The following is a 17,353-nucleotide window of genomic DNA, read 5'->3' as shown; positions in this document are numbered from 1 at the left end:
CGAAGGACTCTCTCTAGTGTGTCTTGCTGACCGACTTTACAGCTTCATTTCAACTAATTTTTGTCTCATTACTTCCTTTCTCTTTTTCTCCCTTCAAAATACAAAAACGTATTTGGGGCCTGTGCTAGTGGGAGAATGAATTGCCCTGGGGAGGGGTCTTCACCGTGCAGTGATGGATAGAGCATTTTTGCACAGGTGGAACTGATGAATTCCCAGAGCCTCCTGTTTATGGTTGAAATAGGGCTTTATTTTTGTTCAACTCGAGCTAGATTCCTAAGTATCTGGAAAGCAGAAAACTTACTCTTCATTAGATTCATTTAAAAGTTTTCTCAAGAAAGGAAAGTCCTGAGGGTATAGAAACTTTCTGTACTTAAATATGTCATGTTAAGGTGCCTCACAATGTTTCGTTTACAGGGGGCCAAAGACCACAGATCCACACTGATTGCTAATTATTCAGATTGTAAATAGCTCGTTCAAGAACTTAGGGTGAGACAAAAGAAACAAGAAGGAACAAAAGGCCCACGATAATGAAAAGGATATTGTGAAGAGAAAGGCTGGGTAGAATTATGATGCAGGTCACATCCTGTGCCTGTATTTAATTGTACCTTTGTATTTAATAATAAAAATGATTACATGCTCTGTGCTAACAGGTGTCCCTTCCTGAGAACGGTAGTATGGATAAGTGACAGCAAATTATTCCAATTCATAAACTTCGAATATGATGCTTTTCTTTTGAGTTTCTCTAGTCTATACTAGAAGATATTTTCTGCAAAAATATGCATCAAACCAGGAAGAGTTTTAAACTTAATTCCTGATAAGTATGTATAAAACATAGGTGGATAAAGTACAAATGAAAAAATGTTACTTTACGGGCCCTATTTAATGAAATGGGGCTGTGCTAATGCCATGTCACATTTCTGGTAGTTTATGCTTCATATAAGCTTTGGATATAATTGCAAATTAGCAGTGATTAAACTTTATAGTTGGTGGTCTTGCTGTTAGGGCTAATTGCCTTCTCTGCGTTTTCTCTACTTCTTGCTAATCTGGGCTGCCTTTCCTAACTACCCTGTCTACAATATAACCCCTGCCCCAGGGAGTTGCTCTCCCTGGCCCCGATTTTTCCCTCTATTGCCATCATTGCAATTTCTAATTGTCTTATTAGTTGATTTTAGTTGTTTTTATCTGTCTTCCCATTAGACTGTGGTTCCATAGAGCAAAGACTAGGGCAATCCTGTTCTTCCTATTTAGTAGAGCCCTAGGCCTACCGTCATGCCTGGTTCCCAATGTGTACTCAGAATTTGTTAAAACGATTTGCCACCTGCTGTCCTGATCATACATCAGGCCCTCGCTTGCTTTTACATCATCACTGGCTTCCTCCTTTTCCTCGGGTTTTCACCAAAGATTGTGTGATAGAAGACATCCTTTTCCATTGTGTGCTGGGTAGCTAGGTAGAGAGACAAAGTTCCTTGGTTCAGTGGAGACCGCAGCTACAGGGAGGGTAGAGTTGAGTGGTTGGCGTCTGGTCCTAGACTCTCTTAGCCTTGAGCCCATTTCCCTCATTTGAGCAGTCTCTAACCTGTGATTATGTTCTATAATCATGCACATATACTCATTTATTCACTCAACAAATTTTTGAATATCTACCAGGTAGCAGGTGCTATGGGTAGGTACTGGGAAAGCGAAATTGAGTAAGATGTACTCTGTTCTTTTAGGAACATATTATTAGAATCAAGGTTTCCTAGACCTGGAATGACGTCTATTTAGGCATCTGTTGTAAACCTAGTTTCTAGCACAATTTCTGACACGTTAAAAGCATTTAGTACATATTCGCTTGATAAATGCATTAGTATTGAATGAAGGTATTCAGAAAATAGTTTGTGGTGTAATAGGTATGTTTGCAGTGTCATGGACACACAGAGCGGGGAAGGCTATTGTGTCTGAGAGGCGTCAGGGAAGGTTTCATGAAGGAAAGATGAAAAGTTGAGTAGTCTACCATACAGGATAGGATGTCTCATGGAGTAGAGACACCATGAAGCAAAAGTCAGAGGTATGAAGAATAGCGTTTCATTTGAAGATGGCACTAGGGTCAGTCTGGAGATTAAGGGTCAGTGTGAGGAGGTCATGGGCATCCAGACTGTCAGAATCACCAATGTCCTTATTCAGGTATCCTATGCTCTAAATAGCTCTGTGGCACAGACTAATCATCTCACCATCATTTATTTTATACCATTTCTCTAGGAAATTGAACTGTCTTCTAAATCATCGTCTTAGAAGGCAGTCTTGAAGATAGAACCTATTTTTAAGTAAGGACTAACTTTATTAGAAAGTTGGGAACACTGCCTGTGTAAGTTATCTTTTGCCAAAATTCCACATAACAACCAACCATAAAACCCAAGGAACATAAAAACAATTAGGCTTCATTGCTCATGCATTGGAGTGGTCATCTAGGTGGTTCTCGATATCTTGTCTGCGGTTAACGCCGGGATTCTTCTAGTTTCCCCTGAGCTTGCACTCATGTTTGGAGGTGTTGACTGTCAGCTGATGCAGAATGGCCGTGGCTGGGATGAGTAGGGCAACTTGCCACACGCCTCTCATCGGCTTCTTGGAACCAGCAGGCTAACCTGGGTATGTCCTTGTGATGGCCTTGGCAGAACGTGCTTTTTAAAATCACACGACTAATATTCCATTGGCCAAAACACTTTTCATGTGGCTGAGTCCAGAGTCAGAGTGGGAGAGGACACTCAAGATTTATGGCAAATGGCTTGGTAATAGCGAGGTGTGAAGAACTGGGACATTTTTGGCTGTCTCCTGGATATAACCACAAAAGCCAATCAAATCAAGATTTTGCTATAATTCTAGAACTAATGGAAGACTATGATTTCCGATTTTGTTTTTATGATTTACTTTATAAAGCACCTGTCTTTTGGTTTTTGTTAATGCCCGTTTTCTTTTCAGACATGCTTGGCCAAAGTGAGGGAAACCAGAAATGAGGAATACGTTGAAATGAGATCTTAAAAGGGATAGATAGCTATTGAGGAGTAGCCATTACATGCATTATAGAATTTCAGAGATGCCACCTAGCTCCTCTCCTTGCATAGGACACTGAAGCCCAGGGGCGTACCCCAACTCATGTGACCCAGGTCTGCCAAGACCAGAGCCATTCTCCACAGTATCTGGTAAGGTACATCTTTCCTAAACTGTTCCCTGAGTCTCCCTGATCCCTGCCACTCCCCACACAAATCATCACTTTTCTAAATAATTTACTTTTGGAAATTGCATTATTGTCACAATTTACTGGGAAAAGTATATTTTCATTTTGAGTCTTCCTTTTCAACTTTATTCATCCTATGAACTTAAAACAGGTTTTGTAAAACCCTTACACACACACACACACACACACACACACACACCCCTTTTGTACTCTGCTTCTACTTGCAGTCTTGCCATCAGAAAGGGAAATTTTAAGTATAATGATTATATTAAATCAGCTCGAGTTTAGTAGGTTAGCCTTTGAATTATCTTTGCCAGACTGCTAAGGAGAAGCTGCCCAAGAGGTCATTGTGACACTGTCAGTCTGAGACAATGAAGCCTGCCCTGTGGATTTTGCTGGAATGGGATTAGAGCTTTAGGGAAGTGTTCTTTCTTTCAAGCATCCTCCCCCCTCCCCCACCCCGCCCTACCTCAGCAAGAGTCATGTGATTCCAAGAGACCCAGGCCAGGCAGTTTTTATTGATGCTGAAGTTATGGGCAAGTGTTATTTTAATTAAGAATGATTTTTTTTTTTAATCTGTAGTCTTTCTATACAGATTGCTGGATGCATAGTTATGTCTGTGCCCTGTAAATGCCCATTTTAAAAGTACCCCATATGAAAAGAAGACTGTAGGTAGAATTTAAGAGCATGGTACGATTTTAGCTCTGAAGGACCAGGAAAATGCCAGGGAATACGTTATTGAGGGTTTTTTCATATTTACTCATTCTTCACATCCTTTCCACATTCAGGGATTCTCTCTCTTTTTTTTCAGCGGTTTTGCATGTTAACTTAGTTTGCCAAACTTTGAAACCCTCTGAGGAGAGCAATACTGCTATGTCTCCAAAATATTTACATTTGAGGCCGATCTTTTAAATGGTGACATTCTGAAATATTTTTTTGCGTAGTAAGTATCTCTCACTATCCTATACGCACGGCCACTGAGAATTAAGACAAAATCCTTCTCCGCCAGCACTGACCTTCATTCTTTTGGGTAGGTTGATTTAATATTGTGCTTTTCTAAACAAGGGAAAACAGTTATAGTTCCACCTCTCATGTGCTTCCTCTTGTACGAGTTGTAAGTTCAATATGTGCACATATGTGAGATTTCAAGTGCAAAAGGAGAATAGAGTAGGAAACAGATTTTCACAGTCCCCGTCTGGGTCCTTGTGTAAGTGCCAATGTAAAGCTATGCTATTCACTGATCAGTGACTAGTATCATGTTGCCTGGCTCTCAGGAAACGGATTGGAAAATCCAAACTTAATAAGCAGATCAATTGGGTGGGTGGGGGGTGGTGAGTTGAAATTATTGTATCACATTCCAATGACATGCAATGTTGTCAAAAACTTCTTTTCTCCAGACATAAAATTACAGGAGGCACATAGATACCTTTCAAAATGTCAGTAAAGGGGGTTGGAGGGGAATTTAGTTAAGAATAGTGAAAATTTACCATTTCTCCTGGGAAGCATACACTGAGAGCATCTGGGTGTCTCAGGGTAAAGGGTGAATTTAAATTGGATAGGGGAGGATGTCTATCATGAATCCGAGGAGGTAAATGAATTAAGCTGAATGTCTGCAAGGAAGGCGACTTTTGAGGTGGAGGTGTAAGCTCCTGGGCCCAGAGGAAAGTCAGAATACTTACTCCTCAATTTTTAAGAACTTACCATAGCTGTGTCTGCACCCCCCCTGCAGAAAAGGGGAAATAGGATGAGTCTTGAGGGAATCATTCATAATCATTTCTCCCCCTGTCCCACATGCTTCAGCTTAAATATGAGGGCTAGTTTGGGTTTACGTTCAGATTTTCCACCTCTCTGAGGTTTCCTGCTTCCCTCAAATTTCTTGCCACCGACTAACGGAAATGTCTTTAATTTGAGACAAAACATTTCATAGTTAGAGGTAAGACTGTAAAAATTTATGAATTTATATAAAATTGATATAAATTTCCAAGTCTGTAAATCTGAGACTAAAAGTACCCCTGTTTATTTAATTCACTAAATGGAATTTGGCTAAACTTAACATGTACTCCCTGCCTGTGCCTGGTATTAGCAAGGGAAAACCAAAACAAAAGCTGAGCAAGAAAGGCTTCCTGCCTTCCCATGACTGGGATGAGGAGGTGGGAAATCCTACGGCGATGGTATTGGACAGGTGAGTTCAGAGACCGCTGTGCTCCCTGTGTTTGTCTCAGAGCTTCAGTCATCATCCAGACTTCTTATTTTTTAAGTTGATGGATACACGGGTAAATATAATATCTTAAAGCCTGTAAAAAAAAAAAAAAAAGTAGATACAAGATATAATACTGGCTCTGAAGAAGGGAGGAAAACTTTGCCTCGGAGGGACTCAGGGAAGGCAGGAGTTCGAGGGGAGTTATTTGAGCCAGATCGTGAGGGATGGATAGGAGTTGTCTCAGCTTCTAGAATATTATTGCAGCTGGAGAAGTATTAGGGGGGACAAAGGCAAGAAGGTGTGAAATGGCAGGAATGTTGAGGGAATTGCAAAAATTTGACAAGCCTGGATAGTGAGAGTAATGGCAATGGGAGACTTGGGACAGGTGAGGATTGTGGCGTGAAGACCTTTGTTCGTTAAGTAAGTGACACGGCAGGGCTGCCGGGAAGTAGGGCGGGCATGGAAAATGAATGGAAAATAAGGACCAAAGAAACTTCTTTCCTTCTCACACTTTTAACTGAGGTCGCTCTTGTTTACCTTAAAAAGTATCGGGATTTGGAGCTAATGGTGGGGAGTATTTCTTAGTATAGAAGCAACAGAGCTTGATACAGTATAGCAGTGCTGTTCTATTGAGATTTTATATTTTGAAAAAGTTATAAAAGAGAGACTTTGGATTTTCAAAGATTCGAGTTTTATTACTAGATAACTGTGTACTAGATATACCACTTTACAGAATAATCTGTCAGTTAACAAATGGGATTTCTGGGGCGCCTGGGTGGCTCAGTGGGTTAAGCCTCTGCCTTCGGCTCAGGTCATGATCTCAGGGTCCTGGGATTGAGCCCCGCATCGGGCTCTCTGCTCAGCGGGGAGCCTGCTTCCCTTCTCTCTCTGCCTGCCTCTCTGCCTACTTATGATTTCTCTCTCTCTCTCTCTGTCAAATAAATAAATAAAATCTTTAAAACAAACAAACAAACAAACAAATGGGATTTCTGCCTGGTTCCTCTGAACAGTGACTTCATATAGGATTTAAAATAGTTAATTTACAGGTGGAGACTCGTCCTGTGTGTAAATCAAGGCCACCTGGTGGAGTGTGAGTTTTCCTACCATAACGACATGACTTGGATTTCTTGTACCACCCATAGGGCGTTTCATCGTTATGTACATAAATCTAGTAGAAGGATTGGACAGGATGGCTACTCTCTTTGGTTTAGGTGCGTAATCTCCGTAGTTTAGAAAGAAGATCTATAATGGAATTCTTATTTAGTTTCTTTGGTTTGTTTGCATGCCTCTAACTTGATAGGACATCTTCCAATTTTAAATGAGCCCTCCATTAATAGAATTTGGTTTCTTAGACTTAACTTTAAATATATCTGCTGACTATTTTAATGGCAACTTGAGGGTCATGCTGAGTTGAAATTGATCCAAATGCTGCCCGTCTTTTCTTCCCACTTACCCTTTAGCTACGCCTGCTCTTGTTCCTTTCTCCCCCTACTTCCATCCTATTAATTTCTGGATAAAATAACCCCTTATTCTGCATTCAAAGTTCGATGTATGTTCTCCACTGCTAGAGGATTTAAAGTAGAGGGAAAGATTCTTGGCTGATGTAATAGTTCAGCAGTTTAGGAATAAGACGTTTGTGGGGAGGGGTGGCAGAATCTTCGGTCATTGATTCTCTCTTTATAACTTTGCCCTTTTAGCTGGAGCAGATTACCTATGTAGGGCTTCTGGCCCTGCACAGACTGAATCACAAGGAAGAAACTTTACATAAACCATTTATACTAAATGTTTGGTATGCTGGCAACATAAATCAACAACAATATCCATTACAAATTCATCCCTTTATCAGTATTATCTTGATAGAACTGATCCCAGTGTGTGGGAATTTGAACCCTGATTCAATACATCTAGCCCTGGGTAATTAATTATTCAGGGCACAGAGAACCTGGCCTCTGCAATGTAGAGTAATTCTTCCTGGTCAGCGTGAACTCCACTGGCAATAATAAATAGAAAACGTCTCTCGTGATGCCAGTATTTTAAAGTGATTAATCATCTTCCCCCCCTCCCCTCCCCCTTAGTTTTCTTTAACTAGGATTTTTCAGCAATAAATCTTTAACAATACAGGTTGGAATTGTTCTGTAATTAAATTTTTGCCCTGCTTAATTTCTTACCTTTTATGTGTGATTAAAAAAAAAATGTTACATTTTCAGGAGCTCTGATCAAAGTCAAACCAAGAAAAATCCTTTTGTAGAATACTGAGAGACTGTCTATGGAAGATTAAGCTCTTGATTTTGAATATTAGATAGAGCACATACTCCTAGAGATTGTTAATCAACACCAGTTGGGGTGTCAGATATTCTGAGGGTTTGAATTGCTTCACTTGCGTGCATACGGGTTGTCTGTATTGGGAAAAGTCTGACATATACATATGTTCCCAAACTGCGAGAATAATTACTTATTTCTTCATTTTCAGATAACCGATGTGAGCTCTTGGAGGAAAGGGATATATCTATATCTATATCTATATATTTTTTTTGCCCTTTTTGCGGGACACAAAGTGCACTTGGTGACGGGGCGGGTAAATGCCGGACCGAGAATGGCCACTAGTTTTAAACCATGCCCCACAGAGCCAACCAGCCATCACATATATTCCGGGTGACAGGGACCGACGTGACATATCTGTTGTGACACACTTCTGTACCACCAGTCTGTGGCTCGAGGTGACTCCTGTCCCTCCTCTGATGCTTTCCCCTGCTGCAGGACAACACAACGACGCTCGGATGAACCTTGCCATTGCCCTCACTGCTGCCAGGTATGGGGCTGCCACAGCCAATTACATGGAGGTAGTGAGCTTGCTCAAGAAGACAGACCCCCACACGGGGAAGGAGCGAGTGAGCGGCGCGCGGTGCAAGGACGTGCTCACAGGTACGCCGAGGCTGGAGCAGGGTGGGATTTCTTAGCGTCTTGCCTTGCCAGTGTAAGGACTGAATTATAATTTTTCTGTCACTTCTCTTTTATTTAAGCCACATTTCAGAGTCCTATTAATTATATTCCTTATTGTCAACAATGACTGGTTTAACATGAAAATTTTCCCTTGTGGTACTTGGCAATTTTTCCCCTTTGTGTTAAATAATAATAATGATAATGATAATAATAAAGGCCCACAAAATTCCCACAGCTATGAATGCATTCCATTTGCTTTACAAAAACATGTTATTAATAAAATTAAATAAATGCGCCAAGTTTCAAAGTAAGTGACACAGGAGGTGCATTTCTACATCGTTAGAGTCAATCACTTTCACTTTGGTTAGATTTTCATCCTTGTCCTGATTCTACGGCCATGGAGTCAGGGTTTCAAAATTACCTCGTTCCCTTGAACAGAAGAACCAGCACTGAGATGTATGTCAGCTCATGTTAACGCTGTTTCCACATAGGAGTTTTAAGGAGAAAGCCGCTTAATTACTTATCCCACTTTCTTCATGTTTGGCCCACAGATGCTGGGCACTTCGCAAACTAGACAGGACTGAGGTGAAAAGGTGGTGTGCCCTTTCTTCAGCTTGCTCTTGTTTGGGTAAATTTCCTCGGATGCAAGGCTTTGTGTGGCTTTTCAGTAACTCCTCTGCTAGTGTCACTTAGTGTGGTATACAATATACTTCGCCATAGGTTAAGTTTATAGGTGAATTAATAACCCAAAGCATCAGTGAGCAGAGAAATAAATGGGGCATGTGATCGATGCTGCTTTCTTTCACAGGGCAGGAATTTGATGTGAGAGCCAAATGTGTTATCAATGCTACGGGACCTTTCACAGACACTGTGCGCAAAATGGATGATAAGAACGCCACGGCAATCTGCCAGCCGAGCGCGGGTGTCCACATCGTGATGCCTGGTTATTACAGGTAGCTGGATGCCCTGGGCGCCGCGGCCAGAGTGGGGACTGCGGGAAATCGTCTGTATTTAGTCTTCCAGCACACTTCTCTTAATAGGAGATGGTCTAGCTTGCTGTTCAAAATGAGGAGAAATAAGCGAAGGAACTCTCCCAAAACACAAAATACAATCCAGACATGGGAATTTCTTAGCTCTTGCACTAAGACCCATTTCTTGGGGTTAATGATTTGGGACCTGTTTTTGTACTTCCTTCGCTGTACTTACCTTTAGAGATCGAGCGTTAGTATTTTTGAATTTTAAAGTACTAAAGGTGACTTTGCTAAAAATTTCCATGAAGGGCATATTTTAATTAAAATATCAACAAATTAGTTTCGGAAAATGCTCAGATTTGCTTATGGAGAATCTGAAAATGAGGACCGCACAGATATGTGTATGTTTATCGCTTTTAAAATGTATTTCGAAAAATATTACAGCAAGTAAAAATTGGATATCATTCCTAATCTGCATATTAACAGAGATAATTGCTAGTGGAAAAATGGGTAAGGATAGAGATGGGACAAAAATAGCTATTAATTGAAAATCACTTAAGTTGAGTGATGGGCACATTAAACTGTTCTGTGTTTACATATTTTGGAAAAATTTAACAAATTAAAAAAGAAACATTTAGGTGATTTTAGTTAAGAAATTAGTAATGATTAGCTCTAATGTACCTGTCAAGACTTCTGTGGAAAAAACTCATGTGACCATGCCAGGAGTATGGAACATGTGTACTATTTTTATCTCCGTATGTAGTCAGTCTAATAGGCAAACTAGCAATTTTGTATGGAGTAATAATCTATGCTCCAGCTATCCATTATGATACTCTTTGCTGTCGAGAAATATTAGAAACTGCTTCCATTCCTAACCTTAATAGAATGGATAAGTAAATTATGGCATAGCTGTACAAGGGAATACTATACAACTATTAAAATGATAAGCAACTTTAATGTTTCAGGAAAACACTAATGATGTTAGAAAACACTAACAATATTAAAGTGAAGGATACAAGATTTTATGTGTTGTATGATCTAAACTGTATTGGTATATAGAAATACTAAAGGGGATTCTCTTTAGGGCAACAGTTAAAGGTGCTAATTTCTAGGTAATGTGGGTAGGATGAGAGTTATCTCTTCCGTATTTTTGTAGTCTTCCATAAAGGTTATATAAATCCTTTAATATTAGATAAAATGGATGTACAGAATCTATATTTTGTTTAACATCCATGTTCTCCTGGAATGCCATCCTGCTATGTTCTGTGATACTGCTGCTTCATTATCAGTTTTTCAGTAACTAAATTTTCCTGAGGAGAGATACACCTAATTTGTACACTTCTATCTAGAAAAATATTATACTTCTATCCAAAAAAATATGGAACTCTATTTCTTATCCACCAACTTCCAAGATTTCTTTCTCATTTTCTAAATGTCTATGTGTAATAAGTAGATCATTAATAGTGTTTTCACTTAGGACTGAAGAAAGCAAGGTGTTTTCAGACTCAATACTAAAAATGTGTGCTGCAGTACTTTAAATAGAGTTTTAAAAACTGCTAGCCAGAGTTTAATTAAATGAGAAGGAGAGAAGTAAATATATGGAGAGAATCTTTTTTTTTTTTTAAGGTTTTATTTATTTATTTGAAAGAGAGAGAGATGACAAGTAGGCAGAGAGGCAGGCAGAAAGAGTGGGGGGAGCAGGCTCCCTGCTGAGCAGAGAGCCCCATGCGGGGCTCGATCCCAGGACCCTGGGATCATGACCTGAGCTGAAGGCAGAGGCTTTAACCCACTGAGCCACCCAGGTGCCCCGAAGTAAATATATGGAAATATGCAAATGTTTCTTGTATATAGGAAATTTTCAACTGTAGTTCCATTCATAATTGCATGCATTTATTTTCTATTGGATTAAAATATGCAAGGACAGCTCGTTTATAAGTTTTTTTGGAGGGGTTTGTTTCTTTAAAATATCTTTTAGACTATAGATATAATACCTGAACTATGGACACACACATTATCATATTTGTTTGGATCTTAGTAGATTCAATATAATCTCTTGGGTATTACATTTCATGTTTTCTTCACTATTGCCCCATGATATCAGAGGACTTATTATCCCCTATGTTAATTCTGCCACTTAATAATGACATCAGTTGGAACGGGCCAATTTATTCTGTAAACCTTAGTTTACCCATCATTAAAATGGGGAGACAGAAGGTAAATTAAGGTGATACCTTGGTACAGAAGTATAGAACTTGCTGTTCATCACTTTACCTCTTGCTGACTGCGTGACCTTGGCAAGTTACTTCTTTCAGCTTCTGGCTATTTGTCTCATGATAGTACCTAATTTGTATACATTTTGACAGTGATCCTTCAATTATTTTTTTAATTAACATATAATGTATTATTTGTTTCAGGGGTATAGGTCTGTGAATCATCAGTCTTACACAATTCACAGCACTCACCATAGCACATACCCTCCCCAGGGTCCATCACCCAGCTTCCCCGCCCCCCGCCCCCTGTTCCAGCAATCCTCAGTTTGTTTCCTGAGATTGAGAGTGTCTCATGGTTTGTTTCCCTCTCTGGTTTTGTCTTGTTTCATTTTCAGTTCCTTCCCCTATGATCCCCTGTCCTGTTTTTCTAACTCCTCATATCAGAGAGATCATATGATAATTGTCTTTCTCTGATTGATCATTTTGTATCCATTTCATGGACTACTCTTCATGATGTGTCTGGCACGTATAATGACCAGTAAGTATTTTTGAATGTGTTAACTTGCCCAAATTGAGATTGTTGGTTTTTTTAAAGTCAAAATTTAGTGTAACACCTGTAAGGGATATTTCTAACATAGAGAAGTTAAAATATGAAAACAAAATATGATTCTTCATTTTAGTGCTCAGATAGCCCATGTGTACAAAAGGGAATAAGTAAAAGTAATCATTGTGGAAAAATAGAAAGATACACAATGAAGAGGGAGAGTCTCTCTTCTTCCTCAGGTTCCCTATCTTTTCCCTCACTTCAGTTCTTCTCTGGTAATCCATAACATTTCCTGATGATTCCTTCTGTAGAATTGTGTGTTTATACTTGCACAACTGTCTGTCCTTTTAAAAATTTTACGTGAAAGAGGTCACACTACACGGATAGTTCCGCACACTACTTCATAACATGTTAATAACAGAGGAGGTCGGTGTTTTCAAAGAAATATAAATAGGTACCACCTGGATGTAGTATTTTCAAAATGGAATGCCTTTCATAATCCCCCCAAATTTGTCATTAGCTTCAGGGCCCCTCTCCATGAATCATGAAAGTGTTAGTGACAGCTGGGCCTGCTTCAGATGCAGTAAGGGATCTTATGCTACTTTGGGAGAAATGAAAGTCCCCACTTTTAGCACTTTGACCTCTAACCACCATACGTCCTGTCAGAAACCTTAGAGGAGTGGTTTGCAGCCTACTTCCCATTCGAGGTCTGTTGCCCCTCCATTTGGGATTATGGCCTGGTTTAAGGGTTTATTTCCTCTTTAGCACTGACCTTAAGGCATCCCAGAGGGATGGTTTTGCTTTCCATATCAACTCGTTCTCTTGGGTGGGGTCAGACTGAAATGCCTTTCTGGGCTCATCGATTAGTCACACTCAATTATAGCTCAAGGGTTTGACTAGGTCTTCAGGGTGGGGAGGGGGTGAGTCAGGCCTCTTGGGGCAGCCCTATAAACTGACTAATGGGACCTAAGGCCTAACATTTCCACTAACACCTGATCAGTTTAGAAATGCAGTGAGTTCAGTAGCCACTGATTTGTTGGGGGTAGACTGGTAAAATACAGAGCAAGGACCATGTGTATGCTCTGTTGGGCTGTTTTGGGAGTATCATCATGTCATTTATTAAGCTTGTTATGACCCTAACGTACACGTGCACAGTAGCAACTTTCTTGTTTGGATTATTTTAATTTCAAGAAACCTAGCTAACAGGAATCATTTATTTTTAAAGGTACTCTTTAGCTGACACTAAGAACAAATCTGTAATTTTCATCAGAGTTGTAGCTAGATGCTCTCTCAAAAGCAGCAACAACGCAACAAATGACTAACATACATGAAAATAATAATCTCCTCCTTCTACCTATGGATGACTTTTACCTCTAGCAAGAGGCCAATTTTTTTTTTTATATTGCTGTGTGCATACTGATAGCTCTAACACTGATTGCTAAGTAGTTAACAATAAATTGATTTCAGTTTAAATAAGGGTACTTCAGGAAGGCAGTGGTCTGCATGAGAAAAATGTTCATTATGTTTAATCCTAGACACACACATAAATTAGCAGCAAGCTTTGCCTCCTGATGTCAAGTGAATCATACATATTGAAAAAAGACCTGTCTCCCTGGGCTGTACATACTTTCACTGTCGTTGATAGCCACTTTCCAACTTCAGCCTGACCTTGCAGAATTAATCCTTCATAAGAAAACAAACTTTTTCCCAAAGGGAGAGTATGAATTAGGTAATTTAGAACTGATGAAAGGTATTTCCAAGTGGATTCTTAAAATTTTATACCATTCCTTAGGCGCTTTGTCTTCCCTCTGTGCCTGTTAATTTTATGTTTGACACATATGTCTTTGCTTAAGCAGTTGATTCTCTACAGGTTCCAGTTACGTGTGTGTTGGTAACCATCACCTTCACCCTTTAAACTGCTTTTATTGCACTGAAAGGTTTTCAAGGATTCAGTAGTTGTGCTTTTCTAATAGCATTTCTTATCTAGGTGGATGACTATTACAATTTTATGTTAAAGTTTATCACGTTTATTGGTTATTTAAGCACATCGTATGATATCTGGTCCATAAAATGATCTTACATAAAATATACCAATATAGGGGCGCCTGGGTGGCTCAGTGGGTTAAAGCCTCTGCCTTCAGCTCAGGTCATGATCCCAGAGTCCTGCAATCGAGCCCCACATGGGGCTCTCTGCTCAGCAGGGAGCCTGCTTCCTCCTCTCTCTCTGCCTGCCTCTCTGCCTACTTGTGATCTCTGTCTGTCAAGTAAATAAATTAAAAAAAATATATATATATATATATACACACACCAACATATAGTGGGCTCCTTAAACATTAGGATATGGAATTTCTCCTTTTCTTTCAACGTGGTACTGTTGATTACATTGAAAACTCTGAATGAGTTAATTCCCAGTCCCAAAGTGACTGATTTAATGTAAGGGTATATTAACCCAGGATCAAATCAGTTGCTTACAAAATGCATAATTAACTAGTTTCTTTGAAGATTTTTAAGAGAGACTTAGGACAAAAACAAAGCAAAAAAACATATAAAATATTCTCTACTTGTCGTTTTCAACATATAAAAATGAAAGTAAATTATTTTCTTTAAGTACAACTGAGTGAAGATGAGATCTTAGCTGAAAGCTTAAATGATTGACACTTCTGAGGTGCTTTCTGTATATGCTACATAGAACTGTGGCCCACTCTCTTGGTGTCTCTCAAGTGTGCTGTAGACAGTGTTTCTTTATACAAAGGATGTGTGGAAATGGCAGCATTTCATGGAACTGATGGGTCTTTGCAAAGAAAGACTCCTCCTCCTTGTGGTTTACATAAAGAAGGTGCATTAGCTAAGCTGATTATACAATTCTTTTTTTTTAAAACAAGTTATTTTGTGGATCTTTATTTTTTTATTTTTTATTCTTTTTTAAAGTAAGCTGTATGCCCAACGTGAGGTTTAAGTCATGATCCGAACATCAAGAATCGTGTGTTCTACCAACTGGGCTGGCCGGGGCTCCTAGACTTCTTTTTCATGAAATAATTATTTTGGCTTGTTTTTAAACAGTTGTTAGTCTCTCCTCCTTACACAAATGAATCAAAAGGAGTTTTTTCAGAAAAAAAATTTTTTTTTCAAGGGAATGATAAACATAAAAAGCTGACTGTTTGCCCTTTAAAATTTGTGGGTATAGGAGGGACTTGTTGAAACTTACTTAAACCAAATGGAATTACATTTTCTATTTAAGAAATTTCATTAATGGAAGCTGAAGATACTGTTAACATTGGCTTGCTATGAGAATTCAGTAACTGAGGCTTTTCAGGGACTCTCTAAGCATGAGACGTCAAGATTCCTCCCACCCTTTATCAACTTCTCCAAATTTCTTTGAATGGTTATGAATGCATTAAAATAATAGTTTCTACTGATCTATTGACACAATTGAACAGGGTTTGTTAATATGTATTTATAGTTGTCTGTTGTTTCAAGTATGTTTTATGCTTTGGCTTGAGAATATTAAGTATACATTTAATGAAAATTACTGACTAATATTTTGGAAGATTTTATGTAATCTGTCCGAAGAGGCATCCTTGAACCTTGATTTAATAGCATAATACCTTAGGCTCTTACTTCTGTTTAAAGACTGTCATTGCTAAGATACCCTTCTCCTTTTTGACCTTGTCCTGATACATTCTTATTTAGGTAGTAGGATAAAATGAGCCCTTTTCTCATTGATGTACTTCTTGAGGTTTCTGTAGAATTGAAATAAAGTGAGAAATCTCATATTTGGTGAAGTGGTATAAGTCCATCTAGGTTACAAAGACGTAAAGAACTTTTTGATTACATTTTAGTTTCTAGAAACTTAGACCATGGCTTTTCTCATGTACTTCTGAGACCTTATGCTGAAAGATGTGCCAAATGTCAAATGTCCCAGGAAAATACTTTTCATAGACTTGAAAAAAGGTTGAAGAGCTCTCCTTAATTGACCATCATAAAAGGAATTAGAGACATTTATCCCACTGACATTATCTGATGTGAATGGTCCAAGGAACATTAAAAAACCAAACAATTGGAAGGTAAAGTCCACTTTCTTAATTAACCTTGCATTGTTGAAATGGGGAAGGCTGGTTCCGCTGTGAATGTTATTATCACACTAGCTCCATTCTTTTTTTGTGACAAAAATTATTTTTTTTCTTTTAGGAATTTCTACGGTAGAGCATTGGCAGTAAAAGTAATAGTTCACGTGTTTCTTGTTTGCTTATATGACAATTAGTGAATAGTTTTTACAATGCAGATATAGGACTAAACTTCTACTAATTTCAGAAATGTATAACCCTTCTTTTTACATCAGCCCCGAGAGCATGGGACTACTTGACCCAGCAACCAGTGATGGGCGAGTTATCTTCTTCTTACCCTGGCAAAAGATGACTATAGCCGGCACCACTGACACGCCAACTGACGTCACACACCATCCCATTCCTTCGGAAGAAGATATCAATTTCATTTTGAATGAAGTGCGAAACTACCTGAGTTGTGACGTGGAAGGTAACTGATGCCTTCCTCTGAGTTTGTTTTCCTTCTTCTATACCTCCCAGCCCTGCCCAGTTCTCACTGGTAACTGCTGCATCCCCAGTCTGACTCCTCTTTACACCAGGCCGGCTCTAACTCTTCTGTACTGACCACTTCTTCTGGAAGATTCAGGGGGCCCGAATTATAGCACAATGGGAAGAAGTTGCCTTTGATCCTCTGTACTCTCTGCAGTCACATGAAGAGAATTGTACTGGCCCTTCCTGATAGTGTCTAAGGGCTGTACATGAACCAACATGAACTCCAACACTTGTGCTCTCGAGGAGAGAATGAAATGTTTGCATCACGATTTAATTTCTAGAGTTTAGGAAGATCTGATTCACAGATACAGGATATCCATAGGAAATAATTAACCAAAGAAATGAAAGGATGGGCATCTATCACCAAAGAAGCTTAGTGAGCTTTACCATATGAAAAGTGGAGTGTTGGCAGTGGATTTAGCTAAGTAGGATAAGTATGCTTTTTTTTAAATGGAAAAAGCCAAAGTTGATGTCTTTTCCCTGCTCACCTGGGCGTACTATACTTTTAGTTTGGATGTTGTAGTATTTTCTCCACTGTGCATATATAACGAATAGTTTTTACCTGACTAGTGCCAGAAGTTTTCCAACATTATCCTGTATTTCCTTCCTTGGTTCCTAGCCTCACCACCTAGTCACTCGAGCTAGAAATGGCATGCCCGTCTATGGTGGTCCTTCTCCCTCC

General features: G+C 39.2%; 1 protein-coding gene across 4 annotated transcripts in view; it reads left to right on the top strand.

The window, feature by feature from the left end:
• Positions 1-17,353, top strand: part of GPD2 (glycerol-3-phosphate dehydrogenase 2) — a 143,517-nt gene that overhangs the window by 100,153 nt on the left and 26,011 nt on the right. For all 4 annotated transcript variants that reach the window (XM_080798928.1, XM_080798927.1, XM_080798926.1 and 1 more), the window contains exons 7-9: positions 8,169-8,333; positions 9,160-9,304; positions 16,416-16,609. In XM_080798928.1, the coding sequence (XP_080655054.1) occupies positions 8,169-8,333; positions 9,160-9,304; positions 16,416-16,609 (504 nt within the window). The remainder of the gene's footprint in view (positions 1-8,168; positions 8,334-9,159; positions 9,305-16,415; positions 16,610-17,353) is intronic.

This window comes from Martes martes (genome assembly GCF_963455335.1).
Source record: "Martes martes genome assembly, chromosome: 3".
Taxonomy (NCBI): Eukaryota; Metazoa; Chordata; class Mammalia; order Carnivora; family Mustelidae; genus Martes; species Martes martes.
This window is presented reverse-complemented; position numbering and strand designations above follow the sequence as displayed.